The sequence below is a fragment of the Anomaloglossus baeobatrachus genome, chromosome 8 (assembly GCF_048569485.1).
Source record: "Anomaloglossus baeobatrachus isolate aAnoBae1 chromosome 8, aAnoBae1.hap1, whole genome shotgun sequence".
Taxonomy (NCBI): domain Eukaryota; kingdom Metazoa; phylum Chordata; class Amphibia; order Anura; family Aromobatidae; genus Anomaloglossus; species Anomaloglossus baeobatrachus.
The window spans coordinates 112,784,162-112,807,102 of NC_134360.1; the positions used below are offsets into that span (position 1 = coordinate 112,784,162).

Sequence of the window (22,941 nt, forward strand, 5' to 3'; positions counted from 1 at the left end):
ACACTGCTTTCCTGCAAGGCAAAGGACATAGCAAATGTTCAGATATTGTGACATGTTAACCAAGGCAACAGCTGCCTCAATAAAAGTCACTGTGTGTCTCTTGTGACAGCTCTCCACTGGTATCAGCTTTCAGCACTTGTGCCTGTGAAGGGTTTATGACAGTTGTCCGTTATAGATTCCATAAATATCACCCTGAAGTTAAAAAAGAAAAAGCAACTGGTCTCTGAGCACAGTGGTGTTAAGCTGTACTAGTTTCCAGAGGATACCCAGACATCTTAGCTCCAAGTCAGCTGAGAACTTTTCACTATGATTTCGTAGTAGCTGAAATGCACTCTTTTATGTTTTTGCTTGTTTTTGTTTTATAGAATAGCGTTTGTATACAGATAGATACATATTTATAATATGCTAAAGTGTAGAAAACGGACGCTCTAAATTCATATTTACTGACCATGTCTATCGGATACCGAACATTGTCACAACACCTAAATGACTTAAAGAAAGACAATTTTAGCCTTAAATTGCGGATCTACTTTCTGGAAGAACGAATCCAGCAGAAGTTTGAAGAAAGTAGCAATGATGTCTACAAAAGTGTGAGTAAATGTGACAACTTTAAAGGACTGTGAAATGGGACATGTTGCCATTAGTCAGTTTAAACATTATGTGTGTCTACCTTTACATCCTTTCATCTGTCATCCCTTCCCATTAAGCAAGTAATAATGATTTTCCTTAATAATACCTAATAATGGGGTGATATACAGTGCTTTGCGAAAGTATTCGGCTCGCTTGAATTTTTCAATCTTTTCCCACATTTCAGACTTCAAATATAAAGATAAAAATTTTAATGTTATGGTGAACAATCAACAACAAGTGGGACACAGTTGTGAAGTAAAACGAAATATATTGCTTATTTTAAACTTTTTAAAAAAATAACTGAAAACTGGGGCGTGCAATGTTATTTGTCCTCTTTAAGTTAATACTTTGTAGCGCCACCTTTTGCTGCGATTATAGCTGCAAGTCGCTTGGGGTATGTGTCTATCAGTTTTGCACATCGAGAGACCAAAATTCTTGCCCATTCTTCCTTTGTAAACAGCTGGAGCTGAGTGAGGTTGGATGGAGAGTGTTTGCGAACAGCAGTTTTCAGGTCTTTCCACAGATTCTAAATTGGATTCATGTCTGGACTGTTACTTGGCTATTCTAACACCTGGTTACGTTTATTTGTGAACCATTCCATTGTATATTTTGCTTTGAGTTTTGGATCATTCTCTTGTTGGAAGACAAATCTCCGTCCCAGTCTCAAGTCTTTTGCAGATTTCAACAGGTTTTCTTAAAGAATGATCCAGTATTTGGCTCCATCCATCTTCCCATCAATTTTAACAATCTTCCCTGTCCCTGCTGAAGAAAATCAGGCCCAAACCATGATGCTGCCACCAACATGTTTGACAGTGGGGATGGTGTGTTCAGGGTGATGAGCTGTGTTGCTTTTATGCCAAACATCGTTTGGTATTGTGCCCAAATAGTTCGATCTTGGTTTCATCTGACCAGAGCACCTTCTTCCACATGTTTGGTGTGTCTCCCAAGTGGCTTGTGGCAAACTTTAAACAACACTTTTGATGGATATCTTTGTGAAATGGCTTTCTCCTTGCCACTCTTCCATAAAGGCCAGATTTGTGCAGTGTACGACTGATTGTTGTCCTATGGACAGACTCTCCCACCTCAGCTGTAGATCTCTGCAGTCCATCCAGGGTGATCATCGGTCTCTTGGCTGCATCTCTGCTCAGTCTTCTCCTTGTTTGAGATGAAAGTTTGGATGGACGGCTGGGTCTTGTAGATTTGCAGTGGTATGATACTCCTTCTATTTCAATATGATCGCTTGCACAGTGCTCCTTGGGATGTTTAAAGTTTTGGAAATCCTTTTGTAACCAAATCCAGCTTTAAACTTCTCCACAACAGTATCACGTACCTGCCTGTTGTGTTCCTTGGTTTTCATGATGCTATCTGTGCTTTAAACAGAACACTGAGACTATCACAGAGCAGGTGTATTTATACGGAGACTTGATTACACACAGGTGGCTTATATTTATCATCCACAGTAATTTAGGGCAACATTGGATCATTCAGACATCCTCAATGAACTTCTGGAGTGAGTTTGCTGCACTGAAAGTAAAGGGGACAAATAATATTGCACGCCCCAATTTTCAGTTATTTATTTTTTAAAAAAGATTAAAATAAGCAATAAATTTTGTTCAACTTCACAATTGAGTCCCACTTGTTGTTGATTCTTCGCCATAACATTAAAATTTTTATCTTCATATTTGAAGCCTGAAATATGGGAAAAGGTTCAAAAATTCAAGGGAGCCGAATGCTTTCGCAAGGCACTGTAAATGATTGTGATGTGAATAGTTACTATGTAATTGTTTTTATAATATTTATTGTCTCGTTTACAACAGAGAAAATTGATAGAGGAGATTGGATTTTGTTTTTGGAAAACCTACTTTGGCAAACACTGTATTAGATATCAGCTTCACCAATGCGGGTTTATGTCCCCGCTAATCTCCTGCTGTGACGTTAGATGCTGTGTGTCTTGGTTTTGGAGCATAGATTTCCCAGAACATTGCTTTCAAGGCTCTTTTCTAGTTACAATGGAATTCTTTTCTGTATTTGGTTGGTTTCTCATAAGAGTATTTTTTTGGATATGGGAAAAAACCATGCTAAAAAAGTTCACATTTTATGGAAAACAAAAAATGAAGAAACACATCAATAGGTCTGAATTCTGTAGACTACTTGTGATACAAGCCAAAATAAGCATCCTACTAACAAATTGTTATAAAACATTTGTATGGAAATACTGTGCCAAGTGACCATCTGTTTTGTTTGTTTTTGGAGGTTTGCATGGGTAGGAATATTACTCCCAATGAAATGGTCCAAATATTCAAAATACTTTGTCACTCATACATTAGCTCTCAGAGCTCCAAAATATACTGATTGCCATTTTCCTGAATGGCAATGTAATTGACACTGAAAGCTCCTCTATTTTTGTGATAACAAGGTCAATGGAAGAATCCATTAACCCCTTTTTGGAAAAATCTTATTATTATCCTTTTGGTTTTTCCTACCCCTCGTCTAAGAACCATAACTATTATTTTCATCTCTGTCAGCCCCACCCAACACAACAGTCTGTCATTCCACAATCTGCTAAAATCATTCCCCAGAAGAAGATTTAACATTCACAGTGCAGGCACAGATGACCTTGTCTGTCTGCACAATACTAAAATCTTCCACCAATTAAAATGAAAAACATGCCTGAAATACTGAAGTATTCTACCAGCAACAAAGTCAGTTTTCAAGTCAATTCAGTATGATGAAAGCCACAGCATTAATCACTAACACTTGATTGTTAGGGTCTTAAAAAACAAGGGGCTTCATGAAACCACCTGACAGTGTTATAAGTTGTTAATATACTTAAAGTTTTTTCTGAATCCACATTGTCATAATTTGTAAGAAAGTGTCATGATGGTTCCCTACCCATCTATGTTGTATTCTAAAATGTTAAATAAAGAATTTAAAAAAAAAAACAAAACAAAAAAAAAACAAGGGGCACAAACCCCATGAAGGATATCCCAACATATACATACACTAATACCATACATTAGTTATATAGCTTCATACTGTTACTGAGTCAAATGTTCTATACAAATCTATTTTACCAATGGTATAATTAAGTAAGGAAGAAAGGAAGACCCAAGTAAAGAGGTATTACCAAATGTATTACCAAATGATAATTTGCCTCTGGAGTAAGAAATTTCAGATTTAACAAGTTAGGAACCTGGACACTGTTTTTTCTAAATTAACCAATCTAAAATAGCATTAAGTATTGCTGTACTGCGAAAAATAATTTGCCATAATTGGCAAATGTAGTTATTAAAGGTATTTTGGTAACATCCCTGTGGTGTAAGGCAGAGTATCAATTAATGTCTGCATCCTTGGCAATCTAGGGAAGTGATTAATATTACCTTGTTTCCCTGAACGTAAGCCCTACCCCGAAAATAAGTTTTCTGACTTTTTGGAGTAAGTTTAAAATAAAAAGTCCTACAATGAAAATAATCCCTAGTTGCAGTTCAATAATGAAGTGTCCATGCAGCTAAAAAGTTACAGAATACTGCAGGACACTTCATTATAAAAAGTGAACACCCCCAAAAGAGAGAAGAAAGAAGACTCTATCATAATCACCGGACCTCAAACGGGAGGACCTGCAGTGGAAAGCACACACAAACACACATACATACACACACATACACATCCAGTGATATTGTACTGCTTTGAGGACCTGGGGCGCAGTGGAACACAAGGACCTGATGTGGAACACATCGAGGACCCACAGTGGAATGCATCTATGTGTTATATCGCCGGTCATCCATGTGTTCCACCACAGGTCCTCGTGCTCCACTGCACTGTGTCCCAGGTCCCCTACCAGCCGGAAATGCAGTATTATCAGATGTTGTATGTGTGTGCGCGATCTGATGTGTGGGTGTGTATGTGTGTTTGCAATTTAATGTGTGTGTGAGTGCCAGCCAAAAGCAGGGGAGAGGCGCTGTGGAGCATAAATGCAGGGAGCATCAATCAAGGATCACAGAAGGACCTGGGAGCGATGCATACGTCTGGGTTCTAGTAAGTATGATTCTCTTGGGGAGGGGGGTCCTGCCTTATTTTGGGGGTAAACTTACCCCCAACCTGTGTTTCCCAGGGAATAAGCCCTACCTAAAAAATAAGCCCTAGTGCATTTTTCAGGACAAAAAATAATATAAGATGTAGCGCCCCTGAGACCATTAGGGTGCTACAAGGTTCTAATCCCACTGTGTCGCTCAGGGAAGGGGGTACTCGGTCCCGGGCAATGTTTATACTTGGGAATGTCACTTTGGTGGCTATTGCCCGGTCCAGTGCCCTGGGCCTCTTTTGTAAGGGAAGTATTTACAGGGGAGATAAGAGTTAATGTTCATGTGACGCCACCTGCGGGATGCAGGTAAGGTTGCAGAACCGCTGCTGCTGAATGTGGGTACTATCAGGGCTGGTGGTGATTGCAGCTATGCTGTTAGGCCCTCCCCAGGTAGGGCCGTGCCTGGGAGATGTAATGGGGTAATAAGAGAGACCATATCAGGTTGTCTTTAACAGTCTCTAGTCACTGTAGACCCAGAAGTTGCTGGTTCAGGTCCCTTGGAGGACCAGTGCCAATGTAGTGACCCAGGTTGCTCTGTCCCTGGCACTCTCTGTTGATTGGGTCCCCGCAGTGTGGAGCGTTTGGGGGCCTCGACTCCCTTTTGGGGTACAGTCTCCTTCTCCATACGGCGGCCAGTGCGGACCCTGTGGGGAAGTAAGTGTCCGAACCTCATTCCTAGCTTACTGCTGATGCCCCCGGATTATTTGGTTCGGTGAAGTCCGTGAAGGTGTCCTCACCAGGCAGGTATTTATCAAACCATTTGAAACTGACGCTTGACCTAGGGCCCTGTGCCCCATTCGTGCTCCGGTCCCAGCAGTATCTCGGTACCCGACCTGGCAACCTCTCTCCTGTGCCCCCCCAGGGTCACCGTTACACGGACCCAGCTCAGGCATGTCCGCACACCTCTACTGTGTGCTTACTCTCTTTTGACTCCCGACTAACTGACTGCTGACCCCTCACACCAGGCTGGCTAAACCCAGGGACTCGTTCCCATGGCGACCATCTCCTTACATGGTTAACCCTCTATGCCCAGTGTGGAGAGGAGAACAAGGATTTTGATTGTGCTTGGGTGGTATCGGCATTGGTACTCCAGATCCCAGGGGGTAGGTCCTGCATCCCCAAGAGGATGCAGTTCCCTGTAGTACCCTGAGTGTCTCAGGGGCACTACATTCCCCCTTGGTTAAACACAGCACGTCCTCGGGCTGTAAGCAAGATAGGGTTTTATTGTAGCCGCAAAGAAAATGGTAAAAGTTGAATGCATAACATAACATTCTTCCCACACAGGTGAGGCACTTTTATTAAATGTTGCAATGAGTATTCCCCATCAACCCACCACCCAAAAAGGTCCTGGTTCTCCAAAACCCTTTGAGGAGGCAGGTCACCGGTCCCTTTGGTGACCAGGTCTGTACCTTCTCTATCTCAGACTTTTCCTCCAACCTTCCTCTCCTTGGTGGCTGGATCAATGTCCTGATGCTGAAAACAGGGATTACTCTGGGAGGCACACAGAGGGCAACTATTTACAACAAATTATATCTCTAGCCAGAGGTCAGTATTGTGTATTTATTTAGATCTGACCTCAAATTTTTGATAGGTTACAATAAGGTGATTTTTTCAGTGTTAGGGATGCGGCGTGCCCCATGGAATGTTGGTATCTTTGTAGCAGCCAATTCAATTGTATTCAGTCAAATAGTATTCAAGGGGCTGATATTGGTGTGGGGTATCGGTATTGTGATTTAGATAGACATATACCATAGTTAGGTTTTGACGAAATAAAATTGTTGTATAAGTAGGATTGATTGAGGTCTTATTTATCAGGAAGATCTAATAATGGTGCATTTTTCCATATTTATTATAGGTCAAAAGACTGTATTTATTTTTTGCGATCCTTTGTGCAGCATGGGGAGGCTCAGATTTATTATTCCACTGCGAGAGATAAAGCAAAGCACGGGTTGATTTCCTCCTGTTACGTGACATACAACTATCATCACATAAGGGGGAGGTCACATGACAAGTGAGAGGCGGACGCACGGCTGGGATGGGATGATTACGTCTGTGATGTGTGCAGTACTATGCCGAGGATTGGGATCGGGTGGCCACTAATTGGGCATGCGCAGGAAGATCTAGTAAACGGATCTGTACATATCCAGCCGGTAACGGTGATGTGAACGCCTGATTGGTTGCTAGGGCGATTACGTCAGTGACATGCGCAGTGATGTATCTGAGAGTTCTAGTGGATGTTTGTTAAACGGGCATGCGCATTCATGATTCTGAGGACTGTAGCCTGTTTGGACGTCTATTACAATGGACCTCTTGTGTCATGGTCAGGCCTATTTAATGCTGTAATTCAATGGCGCCGACCACTACCATCTATGTCATTGGAATATTCCTTCCTTTCTTTGTCCCCTGGGCCTCCTGATGATCCGACAACAGGCGGGAGAAAAAGAAGTACTTGTTTTTTATTTTTATCATTAACATGCTTTGGGCCTATTGTGGCAATAGCGATGGATTAGTGTGTACCTAATATGTATGGGCTATTATCAAATTTGGAAGGCAGTTTGATTACTGATGTTTAACATATTTGTTTTGAATATTGATTTGTCAGTGGATTATTACGGTCCATGAATAGTCCTATGATTTATGTGACATTATTGGGTACACCATTAACTATTGATTGGTAGGGTATTTATAGGGAGAGTAAGGGATAGCCGACGAGGAACGGGGGCGCCCAGCTACATTAGGGTGTCATACCCTCCGTTGATAGGCAGGGGTCAGATACAGTGACATAACAGGGTCATCATAGTGTAGATATTCACTTTTTGACGAATTGTGATCACACTATACTGACCTCTGGCTAGAGATATCATTTGTTCGGCTACCCCTGATAATCTCTCTATTTATTTATTTGTTAATATTTGAGTTTGCGGGTTATTTCACCTGGGCAATTTTAATAATATTAATAAAACGATTTTTAGAGGGATTTGTGCTGTTCACTTGTAAATCTATTTATTACATTCCCACAAGCATTTTTGATTGTTAAGGCCCCGTTACACGCAACGACGTATTACGATATATCGCCGGGGTCACGGATTCCGTGATGCACATCCAGCATCTTTAGCGACGTTGTTGCATGTGATACCAACGAGCGGCAATTAACGATGGAAAATACTCACCAAATCGTCCATCGTTGACACGTCGTTCATTTTCAAAAAATCGTTGATTGTTGAGGACGCAGGTTGTTCATCGTTCCTGAGGCAGCACACATCGCTATGTGTGACACCTCGGGAACGACGAACTACCGCTTACCTGCGGTCACAGGCAATGAGGAAGGAAGGAGGTGGGCGGGATGTTTCGGCTGCTCATCTCCACCCCTCCGCTTCTATTGGGTGGCTGCTTAGTGACGCCGAACAAACTGCTCCCTTAGAAAGGAGGCGGTTCACCGGCCAGAGCGATGTCGCTAGGCAGGTAAGTCTGTGTGACGACTCCTAACGATATTGTGCGCCACAGGCAGCGATTTGCCTGTGATGCACAAACAACGGGGGCGGGTACGCTCGCTAGCGATATCGCTAGCGATTTCACTGCGTGTAAAGCCCCCTTTAGTCAACTATTTACAACAACACAAGTTCGTGTTGGCTGCTGCCAGTCCTGCAGCCATGGTCCATTTTTAAATTAACTTTAAGTTTTCAAAAAGTTCAATCAGGTTACTGTTCCAAGATGATTCAGATTTTTTCAAACATTTTCGGATTTATGCAAACATTTTTAGATTGATGCAGAGAAATAATAAACATAACATATCAACATTATCAACCTTGTAACTGCTGGGGTAGCCTGGTTAAAATATAATGACATTATTCTATTTTTTTTTTAGTAATTTTAATAGAAAAGAAAAAACTCTTTTCATCTCCATCTAGAATACAAGAGCTAGAGACACTGCTCTGTACAATGGAGCTCTGTGTCCTGTGTAATCTGCTGTGTAATCAGAGATTGCATTGTAGGTTCATCTATATAAAATCCTCCCTCTAACATCATCATTCCTAGTGGCTCAACAGCTAGAACAGCTAGTATTTATCTATCTATCTATATATCATGTAGCTAATATCTATCTATTATCGATCCATCTATCATGCATCTATTATCTATCTATCTATCTATCATCATGTAGCTATTATATATCTATCCCTCTATCTATTATCTATTATATATCTATCATGTATCTATATCTATTTATCTATCTATCATGTATCATTTATCCATCTAGTATCTATCTATCTATATACAGTATCTATCATCTATCATGTATGTATCTATTATCTATCATATATCTATTTATCCATGTATCCACCTAGCCCTCTATCGTGTATCTATCTATACCTTTATCTATCTATCCATCCATCTATCTATCCATCATGTAACCATCTATCCCTCCATCATGTTTCTATCTATCTATGTATCTATCTATCCATCTATCCATGTATTTATCTATCTATCTATTTATCTATCTATCTATTCATCTATCCATGTATCTATCATATATATATATATATATATATATATATATATATATGTATATATCTGTGCAGAATTATTAGGCAAATGAGTATTTTGATCACATGATAATTTTTATACATATTGTCCTATTGTCCAAGCTGTATAGGCTTGAGAGCCAACTACCAATTAAGTAAATCAGGTGATGTGCATCTCTATAATGAGGAGGGGTGTGATGTAATGACATCAACACCCTGTATAAGGTGTGCTTAATTATTAGGCAACTTCCTTTCCTTTGGCAAAATGGGTCAGAAGAGAGAATTGACAGGCTCTGAAAAGTCCAAAATTGTGAGATGTGTTGCAGAGGGATGCAGCAGTCTTTAAATTTCCAAACATTTGAAGCGTGATCACCGAACATTCAAGTGTTTCATGGCAAATAGCCAACAGGGTCGCAAGAAGCGTGTTGGGCAAAAAAGGCGCAAAATAACTGCCCATGAATTGAGGAAAATCAAGTGTGAAGCTGCCAAGATGCCATTTTCCACCACTTTGGCCAGATTTCAGAACTGCAATATTACTCGACTATAAAAAGCACAAGGTGTGCCATACTCAGGGACATGGCCAAGGTAAGGAAGACTGAAAAACGACCACCTTTGAACAAGAAACATAAGATAATACGTCAAGACTGAGCCAAGAAATATCTTAAGACTGATTTTTCAAAGGATTTATGGACTGAAGAAATGAGAGTGACTCTTGATGGGCCAAATGGATGGGCCAGAGGCTGGATCAGTAAGGGCAGAGAGCTCCACTCCAACTCAGACGTCAGCAACGTGGAGATGGGGTACTGGTATTGGCTGGTATCATCAAAGATGAACTTGTGGGACCTTTTCGGGTTGAGGATGGAGTGAAGCTCAACTCCCAGACCTACTGCCAGTTTCTGGAAGACAACTTCTTCAAGCAGTGGTAAAGGAAGAAGTCGGTATCGTTCAAGAAAAACATGATTTTCATGCAGGACAATGCTCCATCACATGCATCCATCTACTCCACAGTGTGGCTGGCCAGTAAAGGTCTAAAAGATGAAAAAATAATGACATGGCCCCCTAGTTCACTTGATCTGAACCCCATAGAGAACCTGTGGTCCCTCATAAAATGTGAGATCTACAGGGATGGAAAACAGTACACCTCTTGGAACAGTGTCTGGGAGGCTGTGGTAAACATATCAATCAACTGACAGAATCTATGAATGGTAGGCTGTTGAGTGTCATCATTAGAGATGAGCGAACCGGTCCCGGTTCAGCTCGAGGTCGGCTCGACGAACGGGGTCCCGTTCGAGTTCAGTTCGTCGAACGTTCGACGAACCGAACTCGAACGTATAGGCTATAATGGGAGGCAATAACAAACACATAAAAATGCATGATAAATGTACACAAACAGTTAATAAACATTGCCATAACACTTACCGGTCCCCGCGATCCCTTCTGCACTCTGTCTCCTGCCGCTATTCCATCCGATGATCGCTGAATCCTCCCGGCGACCGGCACTGCCAGCAGAGATGCAGGACCTATCGTGACGTCAAAATAGCCATGTGACCAGTCACGTGGCTATTATCTCATTGGCTACAGACTGGTCACATGACTATGACACGTCATGTAGGACCTGCGAGTGCATCTCTCCGGTACACGGTGCACATATGTGTATCGCCGTGTACCGGCGACATGCTCTACCACACGGTCGACTCCCCGTTCCGTTAGGGACCGGCTGACACAGCCGGTCATTAACGGAGATCACCGTTGCCATAGCAACGCAGTTAGCGGTGACGTCACCGCTAACCGCGGCTCCGAGAGCACCATTGCTATGGTAACGCGTCTGTCAGCGGTACCGCTGTTACCGCTGACAGCCAGCACTGATCACTCACGGAGTGAAGGCTGCACGATTGTAGTGAGCATTGTAGTGAGGATGAGGTTCCCCAGCCCCAAGTGATGAGCTGGTGAACCTCATCCTTCCTCACTACAATCGTCACTACTACTACACTAGAAAGAAGACAGAAGAGCAGGATCGTGGAGGGCTGACAGGGGGTAATAAAGATGGAGTCTCTAATGTGTCTGTGTATTTATTTCTATTAAAGTATTTTTTCTCTGTGTGGTGTCTTTTTTTTAACCCTTTATTGGAGATTCTTAATGGCCGGGTCAAACGTGCCTGACATTAAGAATCTCTGGCTTAATACTGGCTGGTAAAACAAAGCCAGTATTAACTCATGATTACCCAACAAGCCACCCGGCTCCAGGGCTGTTGGAAGAGTTGGATACAGCGCCAGATGATGGCGCTTCTATGAGAGCGCCATTTTCTGGGACGGCTGCGGACTGAAATCCGCAGCAGAGGCGCCCACAAACCTCGGGCTAACCTGTGCTGCGGATTCCAATCCCCAGCTGCCTAGTTGTACCCGGCTGGACACAAAAATAGGGCGAAGCCCACGTCATTTGTTTTTTAATTATTTCATGAAATAAGTGAAATAATTAAAAAAAACGGGCTTCCCTATATTTTTGGTTCCCAGCCGGGTACAAATAGGCAACTGGGGGTTGGAGGCAGCCCGTGGCTGCCAGCTGTACCTGGCTAGCATACAAAAATATGGCGAAGCCCACGTCATTTTTTTGGTGGGCAAAAAACTTCTGCATACAGTCCTGGATGGAGTATGCTGAGCCTTGTAGTTCTGCAGCTGCTGTCTGCTCTTCTCCATACAGACAGACTGCAGCTGCAGAACTACAAGGCTCAGCATACTCCATCCAGGACTGTATGCAGAAGTTTTTTGCCCCCTGAAAAAATTATGTGGGCTTCGCCATATTTTTGTATGCTAGCCAGGTACAGCAGGCAGGTACGGCTGCCCCCAACCCCCAGTTGCCTATTTGTACCCGGCTGGGAACCAAAAATAAAGGGAAGCCCTTTTTTTATTATTTCATGAATTTCATGAAATAATTAGAAAACAAATGACGTAGGCTTTGCCCCATTTTTGTGTCCAGCCAGGTACAACTAGGCAGCTGGGGATTGGAATCCGCACCACCGGTTGGCCTGAGCTTTCTGGGCCCCACTGCTGCGAATTGCAGTCTGCAGCCACCTCAGAAAATGGCATTTTCATAGAAGCGCCATCTTCTGGCGCTGTATCCAACTCTTCCAGCACCTGCCTGCTATACCTGGCTAGCATACAAAAATATGGCGAAGCTCACGTCCTTTTTTTGTAGCTTTTTGGCAAAAAAAATAAAAAATGCTTCCCTGGATTTTCCATTGCCAGTGAAGGTAACACCAAGCAGTGGGGGTTAGCAGCCAGTAGCTGCTTGGATTACCCTTAGCTAGCAATACAAAAAATGCAGCGGGAGCCCATATATATTTTTTTTAATTATTTATTTAAATAACTAAAAATAAAATGGGCTTCCCTGTATTTTGATTGCTGGACATCACAGTGCTGTAAAAATAAATCTTTAAAAAAATGACGTAGCGCTCCGCGGTATTTTTGATTCTCAGCGCAGATAAAGCAGACAGCTATGGGTTGCCACCCCCATCTGCCTGCCGTTACCTTGGTTGTCAATCAAAATACAGGGAAGCCCATTAATTTTTTCTATTTAAAAAATAGTTAAAAAAAAAAAATTACGTTGGGTCCCCCCATTTTTGATAGCCAGCTAGGGTAAAGCAGACGGCTGTAGCCTGAAAACCACAGCTGGCAGCTTTACCGTGGTTGGGGATCCAATGTGGAGGTCCCCTCAGGCTCTTTTTTATAATTATTTTATAAATATTAATAATTACACAATAAAAGTAGGGTCCCCCCCAAATTGGATCACCAGCCAAGGTAAAGCGGACAGCTGTGGTCTGGTATTCTCAGGGTGGGAAGGTCCATAGTTATTGGGCCTTCACAGCCTAAAAATAGCAGGCCGCAGGCACCCCAGACGTGGCGCATCCACTAGATGCGCCAATCCTGGCGCTTCACCCCAGCTCATCCCGTGCCCTGGTGCAGTGGCAAACGGGGTAATAAATCGGGTTGATACTAGCTGTAAAGTCACCTGAGATCAAGCCCAGCAGTTTGTGATGTCATGGCGTCTATTAGATACCCAACATCATAAACTGTCAGTACTAACAAAAACAAAAAATCGACAAAAGAAATTTATTTGAAAAAACAGTCCCCAAAACATTTCCTCTTTCACCAATTTATTGTAAGAAAAAAATAAAGGGGTCCCACGACGACTCTGGACCGTCTAGAATATGGGGGGGAGACACTCAGGGAACGTATCCCCCATTTTCTAGGAGTGCGGACCCTTCATGTGAGGAGTGTGGGTGCAATGAATCTGCACTCACTCTCCCCGGGTCCACAGCAGCAGAGTCCATGTCATAATGGTTGCTACCAAAGCTGCAATGCCCTGCTCATGAGGTAAGGGCATGCCTAATCAGGAGAACTACTGTAGAGGAAGCTCTGCTCACTGGTATATAGGTGCTCAGAGGTAATAATAGATAAAATTAGTGAGTAACCTCGGCACTCTATATCTCCCAGACTAAGTCAGTAAGTCACAATGGATAGTAATGCAAAATCACTCTTTATTGGTCCGTATTAAGAAAATTTTTTTTTCATAAGCATATATGTTTTTGTCCAAAACAAGTTACAAATGACGTTTCGGCCTGAGCCTTCGTCAGATTGGACTTATCTGCATGTAATCATGAAAAATGACAATAATCAGTATCACATAAGAGTGAGAGAACAATAACATAAACTCGAACAATGTAGAGGTACAATTGGGATGCAGCAAAAAAATTGCAACACAGTAAGAAATGAAACACATGATACAAATGTCATAATACAGTACAAGGACAATATAGTAATGACAAATATGGGGTCAGAGTAGGCTTAGACAGCTCTGGTACGAAAGAGATGTCAATCATAAAGTAACATGTGCAGTAGGTGTAGAGCTACAGTATGCATGGCAAAGCTAATGGGTAGACCGACCATAGAAAAAGAACGGAGAAAAAGTGGAGAAAAAGTGGAGCATAAGAGGAGAAAAAGTGGAGAAAAAAGTGGAGAAAAAGTGGAGAAAAAGTGGAGAAAAAGTGGAGATTAAGTGGAGAAAAAGTGGAGAAAAAAGTGGAGAAAAAAGTGGAGAAAAAGTGGAGCATAAGAGGAGAAAAAGTGGAGATTAAGAGGAGAAAAAGTGGAGAAAAAGTGGAGCATAAGAGGAGAAAAAGTGGCGAAAAAGTGGAGAAAAAGTGGAGAAAAAGTGGAGAAAAAGTGGAGCATAAGAGGAGAAAAAGTGGAGAAAAAAGTGGAGAAAAAGTGGAGAAAAAGTGGAGAAAAAGTGGAGCATAAGAGGAGAAAAAGTGGAGAAAAAGTGGAGAAAAAGTGGAGCATAAGAGGAGAAAAAGTGGAGAAAAAGTGGAGCATAAGAGGAGAAAAAGTGGAGAAAAAAGTGGAGAAAAAGTGGAGAAAAAGTGGAGCATAAGAAGAGAAAAAGTGGAGAAAAAGTGGAGAAAAAGTGGAGAAAAAGTGGAGCATAAGAGGAGAAAAAGTGGAGAAAAAAGTGGAGAAAAAGTGGAGAAAAAGTGGAGCATAAGAGGAGAAAAAGTGGAGAAAAAGTGGAGAAAAAGTGGAGAAAAAGTGGAGCATAAGAGGAGAAAAAGTGGAGAAAAAAGTGGAGAAAAAGTGGAGAAAAAGTGGAGAAAAAGTGGAGAAAAAGTGGAGATTAAGAGGAGAAAAAGTGGAGAAAAAGTGGAGCATAAGAGGAGAAAAAAGTGGAGAAAAAGTGGAGAAAAAAATGGAGAAAAAGTGGAGAAAAAGTGGAGAAAAAGTGGAGAAAAAGTGGAGCATAAGAGGAGAAAAAGTGGAGAAAAAAGTGGAGAAAAAGTGGAGAAAAAAGTGGAGAAAAAGTGGAGAAAAAGTGGAGAAAAAGTGGAGATTAAGAGGAGAAAAAGTGGAGAAAAAGTGGCGCATAAGAGGAGAAAAAGTGGAGAAAAAAGTGGAGAAAAAGTGGAGAAAAAGTGGAGAAAAAGTGGAGAATAAGAGGAGAAAAAGTGGAGAAAAAGTGGAGAAAAAGTGGAGAAAAAGTGGAGCATAAGAGGAGAAAAAGTGGAGAAAAAAGTGGAGAAAAAGTGGAGAAAAAAGTGGAGAAAAAGTGGAGAAAAAGTGGAGAAAAAGTGGAGAAAAAGTGGAGATTAAGAGGAGAAAAAGTGGAGAAAAAGTGGAGCATAAGAGGAGAAAAAGTGGAGAAAAAAGTGGAGAAAAAGTGGAGAAAAAAATGGAGAAAAAGTGGAGAAAAAGTGGAGCATAAGAGGAGAAAAAGTGGAGATTAAGAGGAGAAAAAGTGGAGAAAAAGTGGAGCATAAGAGGAGAAAAAGTGGAGGAAAAGTGGAGAAAAAGTGGAGCATAAGAGGAGAAAAAGTGGAGAAAAAGTGGAGAAAAAGTGGAGCATAAGAGGAGAAAAAGTGGAGAAAAAGTGGAGAAAAAGTGGAGCATAAGAGGAGAAAAAGTGGAGAAAAAGTGGAGAAAAAGTGGAGCATAAGAGGAGAAAAAGTGGAGAAAAAAGTGGAGAAAAAGTGGAGAAAAAGTGGAGAAAAAGTGGAGCATAAGAGGAGAAAAAGTGGAGGAAAAGTGGAGAAAAAGTGGAGAAAAAGTGGAGAAAAAGTGGAGCATAAGAGGAGAAAAAGTGGAGAAAAAGTGGAGAAAAAAAGTGGAGAAAAAGTGGAGAAGAAGTGGAGAAAAAGTGGAGAAAAAGTGGAGAAAAAGTGGAGATTAAGAGGAGAAAAAGTGGAGAAAAAGTGGAGCATAAGAGGAGAAAAAAGTGGAGAAAAAGTGGAGAAAAAGTGGAGAAAAAAATGGAGAAAAAGTGGAGAAAAAGTGGAGAAAAAGTGGAGAATAAGAGGAGAAAAAGTGGAGAAAAAGTGGAGAAAAAGTGGAGCATAAGAGGAGAAAAAGTGGAGAAAAAAGTGGAGAAAAAGTGGAGAAAAAAGTGGAGAAAAAGTGGAGAAAAAGTGGAGAAAAAGTTGAGAAAAAGTGGAGATTAAGAGGAGAAAAAGTGGAGAAAAAGTGGAGCATAAGAGGAGAAAAAGTGGAGAAAAAAGTGGAGAAAAAGTGGAGAAAAAGTGGAGAAAAAGTGGAGAAAAAGTGGAGAATAAGAGGAGAAAAAGTGGAGAAAAAAATGGAGAAAAAGTGGAGAAAAAGTGGAGCATAAGAGGAGAAAAAGTGGAGATTAAGAGGAGAAAAAGTGGAGAAAAAGTGGAGCATAAGAGGAGAAAAAGTGGAGAAAAAAGTGGAGAAAAAGTGGAGCATAAGAGGAGAAAAAGTGGAGAAAAAGTGGAGAAAAAGTGGAGAAAAAGTGGAGAAAAAGTGGAGCATAAGAGGAGAAAAAGTGGAGAAAAAGTGGAGCATAAGAGGAGAAAAAGTGGAGAAAAAGTGGAGAAAAAGTGGAGCATAAGAGGAGAAAAAGTGGAGAAAAAAGTGGAGAAAAAGTGGAGAAAAAGTGGAGAAAAAGTGGAGCATAAGAGGAGAAAAAGTGGAGGAAAAGTGGAGAAAAAGTGGAGAAAAAGTGGAGAAAAAGTGGAGCATAAGAGGAGAAAAAGTGGAGAAAAAGTGGAGAAAAAAAGTGGAGAAAAAGTGGAGAAAAATTGGAGAAAAAGTGGAGAAAAAGTGGAGAAAAAGTGGAGATTAAGAGGAGAAAAAGTGGAGCATAAGAGGAGAAAAAAGTGGAGAAAAAGTGGAGAAAAAGTGGAGAAAAAAATGGAGAAAAAGTGGAGAAAAAGTGGAGAAAAAGTGGAGAATAAGAGGAGAAAAAGTGGAGAAAAAGTGGAGAAAAAGTGGAGCATAAGAGGAGAAAAAGTGGAGAAAAAAGTGGAGAAAAAGTGGAGAAAAAAGTGGAGAAAAAGTGGAGAAAAAGTGGAGAAAAAGTTGAGAAAAAGTGGAGATTAAGAGGAGAAAAAGTGGAGAAAAAGTGGAGCATAAGAGGAGAAAAAGTGGAGAAAAAAGTGGAGAAAAAGTGGAGAAAAAGTGGAGAAAAAGTGGAGAAAAAGTGGAGAAAAAGTGGAGAATAAGAGGAGAAAAAGTGGAGAAAAAAATGGAGAAAAAGTGGAGAAAAAGTGGAGCATAAGAGGAGAAAAAGTGGAGATTAAGAGGAGAAAAAGTGGAGAAAAAGTGGAGCATAAGAGGAGAAAAAGTGGAGAAAAAAGTGGAGAAAAAGTGGAGCATAAGAGGAGAAAAAGTGGAGAAAAAGTGGAGAAAAAGTGGAGAAAAAGTGGAGAAAAAGTGGAGCATAAGAGGAGAAAAAGTGGAGAAAAAAAGTGGAGAAAAAGTGGAGAAAAAGTGGAGCATAAGAGGAGAAAAAGTGGAGAAAAAGTGGAGAAAAAGTGGAGAAAAAGTGGAGCATAAGAGGAGAAAAAGTGGAGAAAAAAGTGGAGAAAAAGTGGAGAAAAAGTGGAGAAAAAGTGGAGCATAAGAGGAGAAAAAGTGGAGAAAAAGTGGAGAAAAAGTGGAGAAAAAGTGGAGAAAAAGTGGAGCATAAGAGGAGAAAAAGTGGAGAAAAAGTGGAGAAAAAAGTGGAGAAAAAGTGGAGAAAAAGTGGAGAAAAAGTGGAGAAAAAGTGGAGAAAAAGTGGAGCATAAGAGGAGAAAAAAGTGGAGAAAAAGTGGAGAAAAAAATGGAGAAAAAGTGGAGAAAAAGTGGAGAAAAAGTGGAGAAAAAGTGGAGAATAAGAGGAGAAAAAGTGGAGAAAAAGTGGAGAAAAGTGGAGAAAAAGTGGAGCATAAGAGGAGAAAAAGTGGAGAAAAAAGTGGAGAAAAAAGTGGAGAAAAAAGTGGAGAAAAAGTGGAGCATAAGAGGAGAAAAAGTGGAGAAAAAGTGGAGAAAAAGTGGAGCATAAGAGGAGAAAAAGTGGAGAAAAAAGTGGAGAAAAAAAGTGGAGAAAAAGTGGAGCATAAGAGGAGAAAAAGTGGAGAAAAAGTGGAGAAAAAGTGGAGAAAAAGTGGAGCATAAGAGGAGAAAAAGTGGAGAAAAAGTGGAGAAAAAGTGGAGAAAAAGTGGAGCATAAGAGGAGAAAAAGTGGAGAAAAAGTGGAGAAAAAGTGGAGAAAAAGTGGAGCATAAGAGGAGAAAAAGTGGAGAAAAAGTGGAGAAAAAAAGTGGAGAAAAAGTGGAGCATAAGAGGAGAAAAAGTGGAGAAAAAGTGGAGAAAAAGTGGAGAAAAAGTGGAGAAAAAGTGGAGCATAAGAGGAGAAAAAGTGGAGAAAAAGTGGAGAAAAAAAGTGGAGAAAAAGTGGAGAAAAAGTGGAGAAAAAGTGGAGATTAAGAGGAGAAAAAGTGGAGAAAAAGTGGAGCATAAGAGGAGAAAAAAGTGGAGAAAAAGTGGAGAAAAAGTGGAGAAAAAAATGGAGAAAAAGTGGAGAAAAAGTGGAGAAAAAGTGGAGAAAAAGTGGAGAATAAGAGGAGAAAAAGTGGAGAAAAAGTGGAGAAAAAGTGGAGAAAAAGTGGAGCATAAGAGGAGAAAAAGTGGAGAAAAAAGTGGAGAAAAAGTGGAGAAAAAAGTGGAGAAAAAGTGGAGAAAAAGTGGAGAAAAAGTGGAGAAAAAGTGGAGATTAGGAGGAGAAAAAGTGGAGAAAAAGTGGAGCATAAGAGGAGAAAAAGTGGAGAAAAAAGTGGAGAAAAAGTGGAGCATAAGAGGAGAAAAAGTGGAGAAAAAGTGGAGAAAAAGTGGAGAAAAAAATGGAGAAAAAGTGGAGAAAAAGTGGAGCATAAGAGGAGAAAAAGTGGAGATTAAGAGGAGAAAAAGTGGAGAAAAAGTGGAGCATAAGAGGAGAAAAAGTGGAGAAAAAGTGGAGAAAAAGTGGAGAAAAAGTGGAGCATAAGAGGAGAAAAAGTGGAGAAAAAGTGGAGAAAAAGTGGAGAAAAAGTGGAGCATAAGAGGAGAAAAAGTGGAGAAAAAAGTGGAGAAAAAGTGGAGAAAAAGTGGAGCATAAGAGGAGAAAAAGTGGAGAAAAAGTGGAGAAAAAGTGGAGCATAAGAGGAGAAAAAGTGGAGAAAAAAGTGGAGAAAAAGTGGAGAAAAAGTGGAGAAAAAGTGGAGCATAAGAGGAGAAAAAGTGGAGAAAAAGTGGAGAAAAAGTGGAGCATAAGAGGAGAAAAAGTGGAGAAAAAGTGGAGAAAAAAGTGGAGAAAAAGTGGAGAAAAAGTGGAGAAAAAGTGGAGATTAAGAGGAGAAAAAGTGGAGAAAAAGTGGAGCATAAGAGGAGAAAAAAGTGGAGAAAAAGTGGAGAAAAAGTGGAGAAAAAAATGGAGAAAAAGTGGAGAAAAAGTGGAGAAAAAGTGGAGAATAAGAGGAGAAAAAGTGGAGAAAAAGTGGAGAAAAGTGGAGAAAAAGTGGAGCATAAGAGGAGAAAAAGTGGAGAAAAAAGTGGAGAAAAAAGTGGAGAAAAAAGTGGAGAAAAAAGTGGAGAAAAAGTGGAGAAAAAGTGGAGCATAAGAGGAGAAAAAGTGGAGAAAAAAGTGGAGAAAAAGTGGAGAAAAAGTGGAGAAAAATATGGAGAAAAAGTGGAGAAAAAGTGGAGAAAAAGTGGAGAATAAGAGGAGAAAAAGTGGAGAAAAAGTGGAGAATAAGAGGAGAAAAAGTGGAGAATAAGTGGAGAGAAAGTGGAGAAAAAAATGGAGAAAAAGTGGAACACCCTTTGGTACCTTTCATGTGGCACTAAGGGGTGCTTAGCTTTGTATTTAGCCAAAAAAATGAAAAAAAAAATGACGTAGCGTTCCCCCTAGTTTTGTAGCCAGCTAGGGTAAAGCAGACGGCTGCAGCCTGCAGACCACAGCTGGCAACCTCACCTTGGCTGGTAATCCAAAACTGAGGGCACCCCACGCTGTTATTTTAAATTAAATAAATAATTAAAAAAAAAAACACGTAGGGGTCCCCCAAAATTGGATCACCAGCCAAGGTAAAGCAGACAGCTGGGGCCTGATATTCTCAGACTAGGGAGGTCCATGGTTATTGGAATCTACCCAGCCTAAAAATAGCAGGCCGCAGCCGCCCCAGAAGTGGCGCATCCATTAGATGCGCCAATCCTGGTGCTTCGCCCCAGCTCATCCCGCGCCCTGGTGCGGTGGCAAACGGGGTAATATATGGGGTTAATACCAGATGTGTAATGTCACCTGGCATCAAGCCCTGGGGTTGGTGAGGTCAGGCGTCTATCAGATACCCGACATCACCAACCCAGTCAGTAATAAAAAAAAATAGACGACAAACACATTTTTATTTGAAAAAACACTCCCCAAAACATTCCCTCTTTAACCAATTTATTAGATTGAAAAACAAATCCAGGTCTGCTGTAATCCAAGGGGTTGCCATGACGATGCACACTGTCCCAGTCAATGAAGAGCAGGATGTTCCCCATTGGCTGGGAGAGCAATGCAGTGACCTGAGCTAACATCAATGGGTCAGCCCAGGTCACTGCAGGGGGGTGACAAGTGCTGCTGTCAGTGAGGTACATTACCTGCGCTGATCTCCTGCACTGCCGACAGCCCCTGTCACTGAGGTCAATGACCGGCGCCTTCACATCAAGTATCGCGAGAGGTCCGTGACGTCACCGCCAGTGTCAGTCTCGGGTCGGAAGCGATAGGTGATGTGACAAGCGGCGGCCATGGAGGACAGTGACAGCGCTGAGGTCGGGATGGCGGGACTTCATCACCGCAGGTAAGCCGAGCGAGCGAGCGGGCGGGGGGGGTGGATGTTTGTGTGTGTGTGTGTGTGTGTGTATGTATGTGAACATGCCGCGGGCAGGAGGGGGCGGAGCGAGCTGAGCGGGAAAGTGTGGGCTTCCTGCACGTAACTAAGATAAACATCGGGTTACTAACCAAAGCGCTTTGCTTGGATACCCGATGTTTATCTTGGTTACCAGCTTGTGGCAGGCTGCCAGCGATGGCTCCTGCACACTGTAGCTGTAAAAAGCCCTGCTTTTTGCTGCTAGAACCGTTCTCGAACGTATCTAGAATTATCGAGCTTTTAGCAAAAAGCTCGAGTTCTAGTTCGATCTCGAACAGCCCAAAAATCACTCGAGCCTAGAACTGGAGAACCACGAACCGCGAACCGCGCTCAACTCTAGTCATCATAAAGAAAGGTGGCTATATTGGTCACTAATTATTTTGGGTTTTGTTTTTGCATGTCAGAAATGTTTATTTCTAAATTTAGTGCAGTTATATTGGTTTACCTGATGGAAATAAACAAGTGAGATAGGAATATATTTGGTTTTTATTAAGTTGCCTAATAATTCTGCACAGTAATAGTTACCTGCACAAACAAATATCCTCCTAAGATAGCCAAATCTAAAAAAACCACTACAAGTTCCAAAAATATTAAGCTTTGATATTTATGAGTCTTTTGGGTTGATTGAGAACATAGTTGTTGATCAATAATAAAAAAAATTCCTCTAAAATACAACTTGCCTAAGAATTCTGCACATGGTGTGTATACAGTGCCTTGTGAAAGTATTCAGCCCCCTTGAATTTTTTCAACCTTTTCCCACATTTCAGGCTTCAAACATAAAGATAAAAATTGTAATATTATGTGGAAAAATCAACAACAAGTGGGACACAATTGTGAAGTTGAACGAAATGTATTGCTTACCAGCTGTAGTACCCGGGCATTGCCCGGGATAGTAACTGTCTCTCTGTCTTTTTACCAGTCTCTTTCTGTGTGTCGCTGTCTGTCTCTTTCCTTGTCTGTCTATGTCTATGTCTCTGTCTGACTATTTCTATCTCTGTCTGTATTTGTATCAGTCTTTCTGTCTCCATCTCTGTGTCTGTCTGACTCCCTCTATCTCTGTGTCTGTCTCTATGTGTGTGTCTGTCTGTCTCTTTCCCTGTCTGTCTCTTTCCAGGTCTGTCTCTTTCCAGGTCTGTCTCTTTCCCCGTCTGTCTCTTTTCCCGTCTGTCTCTTTCCCCGTCTGTCTCTTTCCCAGTCTGTCTCTTTCCCAGTCTGTCTCTTTCCCCATCTGTCTCTTTCCTTGTCTGTCTCTTTCCATGGCTGTCTTTTTCCCCATCTGTCACTTTCCCCATCTGTCTCTTTCCCCAGCTGTCTCTTTGCCCATCTGTCTCTTTGTTCGTCTGTCTCTTTTGCCCATCTGTCTCTTTTGCCCATCTGTCTCTTTTGCCCGTCTGTCTCTTTTGCCCGTCTGTTTCTTGACCCGGCTGTCTCTTTCCCCGGCTGTCTCTTTCCCTGGCTGTCTCTTTCCATGGCTGTCTCTTTCCACGTCTGTCTCTTTCCACGGCTGTCTCTTTCCCCGGTTGTCTCTTTCCCTGTCTGTCTCTTTCCAGGTCTGTCTCTATCCAGGTCTGTCTCTTTCCAGGTCTGTCTCTTTCCCAGTCTGTCTCTTTCCAGAGCTGTATCTTTTCCTTGTCTGTCTCTTTCCCCGACTGTCTCTTTCGCCGACTGTCTCTTTTCCCAACTGTCTCTTTCCCCGACTGTCTCTTTCCCCGTCTGTCTCTTTCCCAGTCTGTCTCTTTCCCAGTCTGTCTCTTTCCCTGGCTGACTCATTCCAGGACTGTCTGTTTTAAGGGCTGTCTCTTTCCTCGTCTGTCTCTTTCCCCGGCTGTCTCTTTTCCCAGCTGTCTCTTTCACCGGCTGTCTCTTTCACTGGCTGTCTTTTTCCTGGGCTCTCTCTTTCCAGGTCTGTCTCTTTGCCCATCTGCCTCTTTCCCCGTTTGTCTATTTCCCCATCTGTCTATTTCCCCGTCTCTTTCGAGGGCTGTCTCTTTTCC

The 22,941-nt window shown here is 41.7% G+C and overlaps 1 protein-coding gene across 1 annotated transcript in view; it reads left to right on the forward strand.

Moving 5' to 3' along the window:
• Positions 1–228: 228 nt before the first annotated feature.
• Positions 229–22,941, forward strand: part of PDE4DIP (phosphodiesterase 4D interacting protein) — a 1,984,767-nt gene continuing 1,962,054 nt past the window's right edge. The window contains exon 1 of the mRNA XM_075321961.1: positions 229–590. Within this exon, the coding sequence (XP_075178076.1) occupies positions 450–590 (141 nt within the window). The 5' untranslated portion in view covers positions 229–449. The remainder of the gene's footprint in view (positions 591–22,941) is intronic.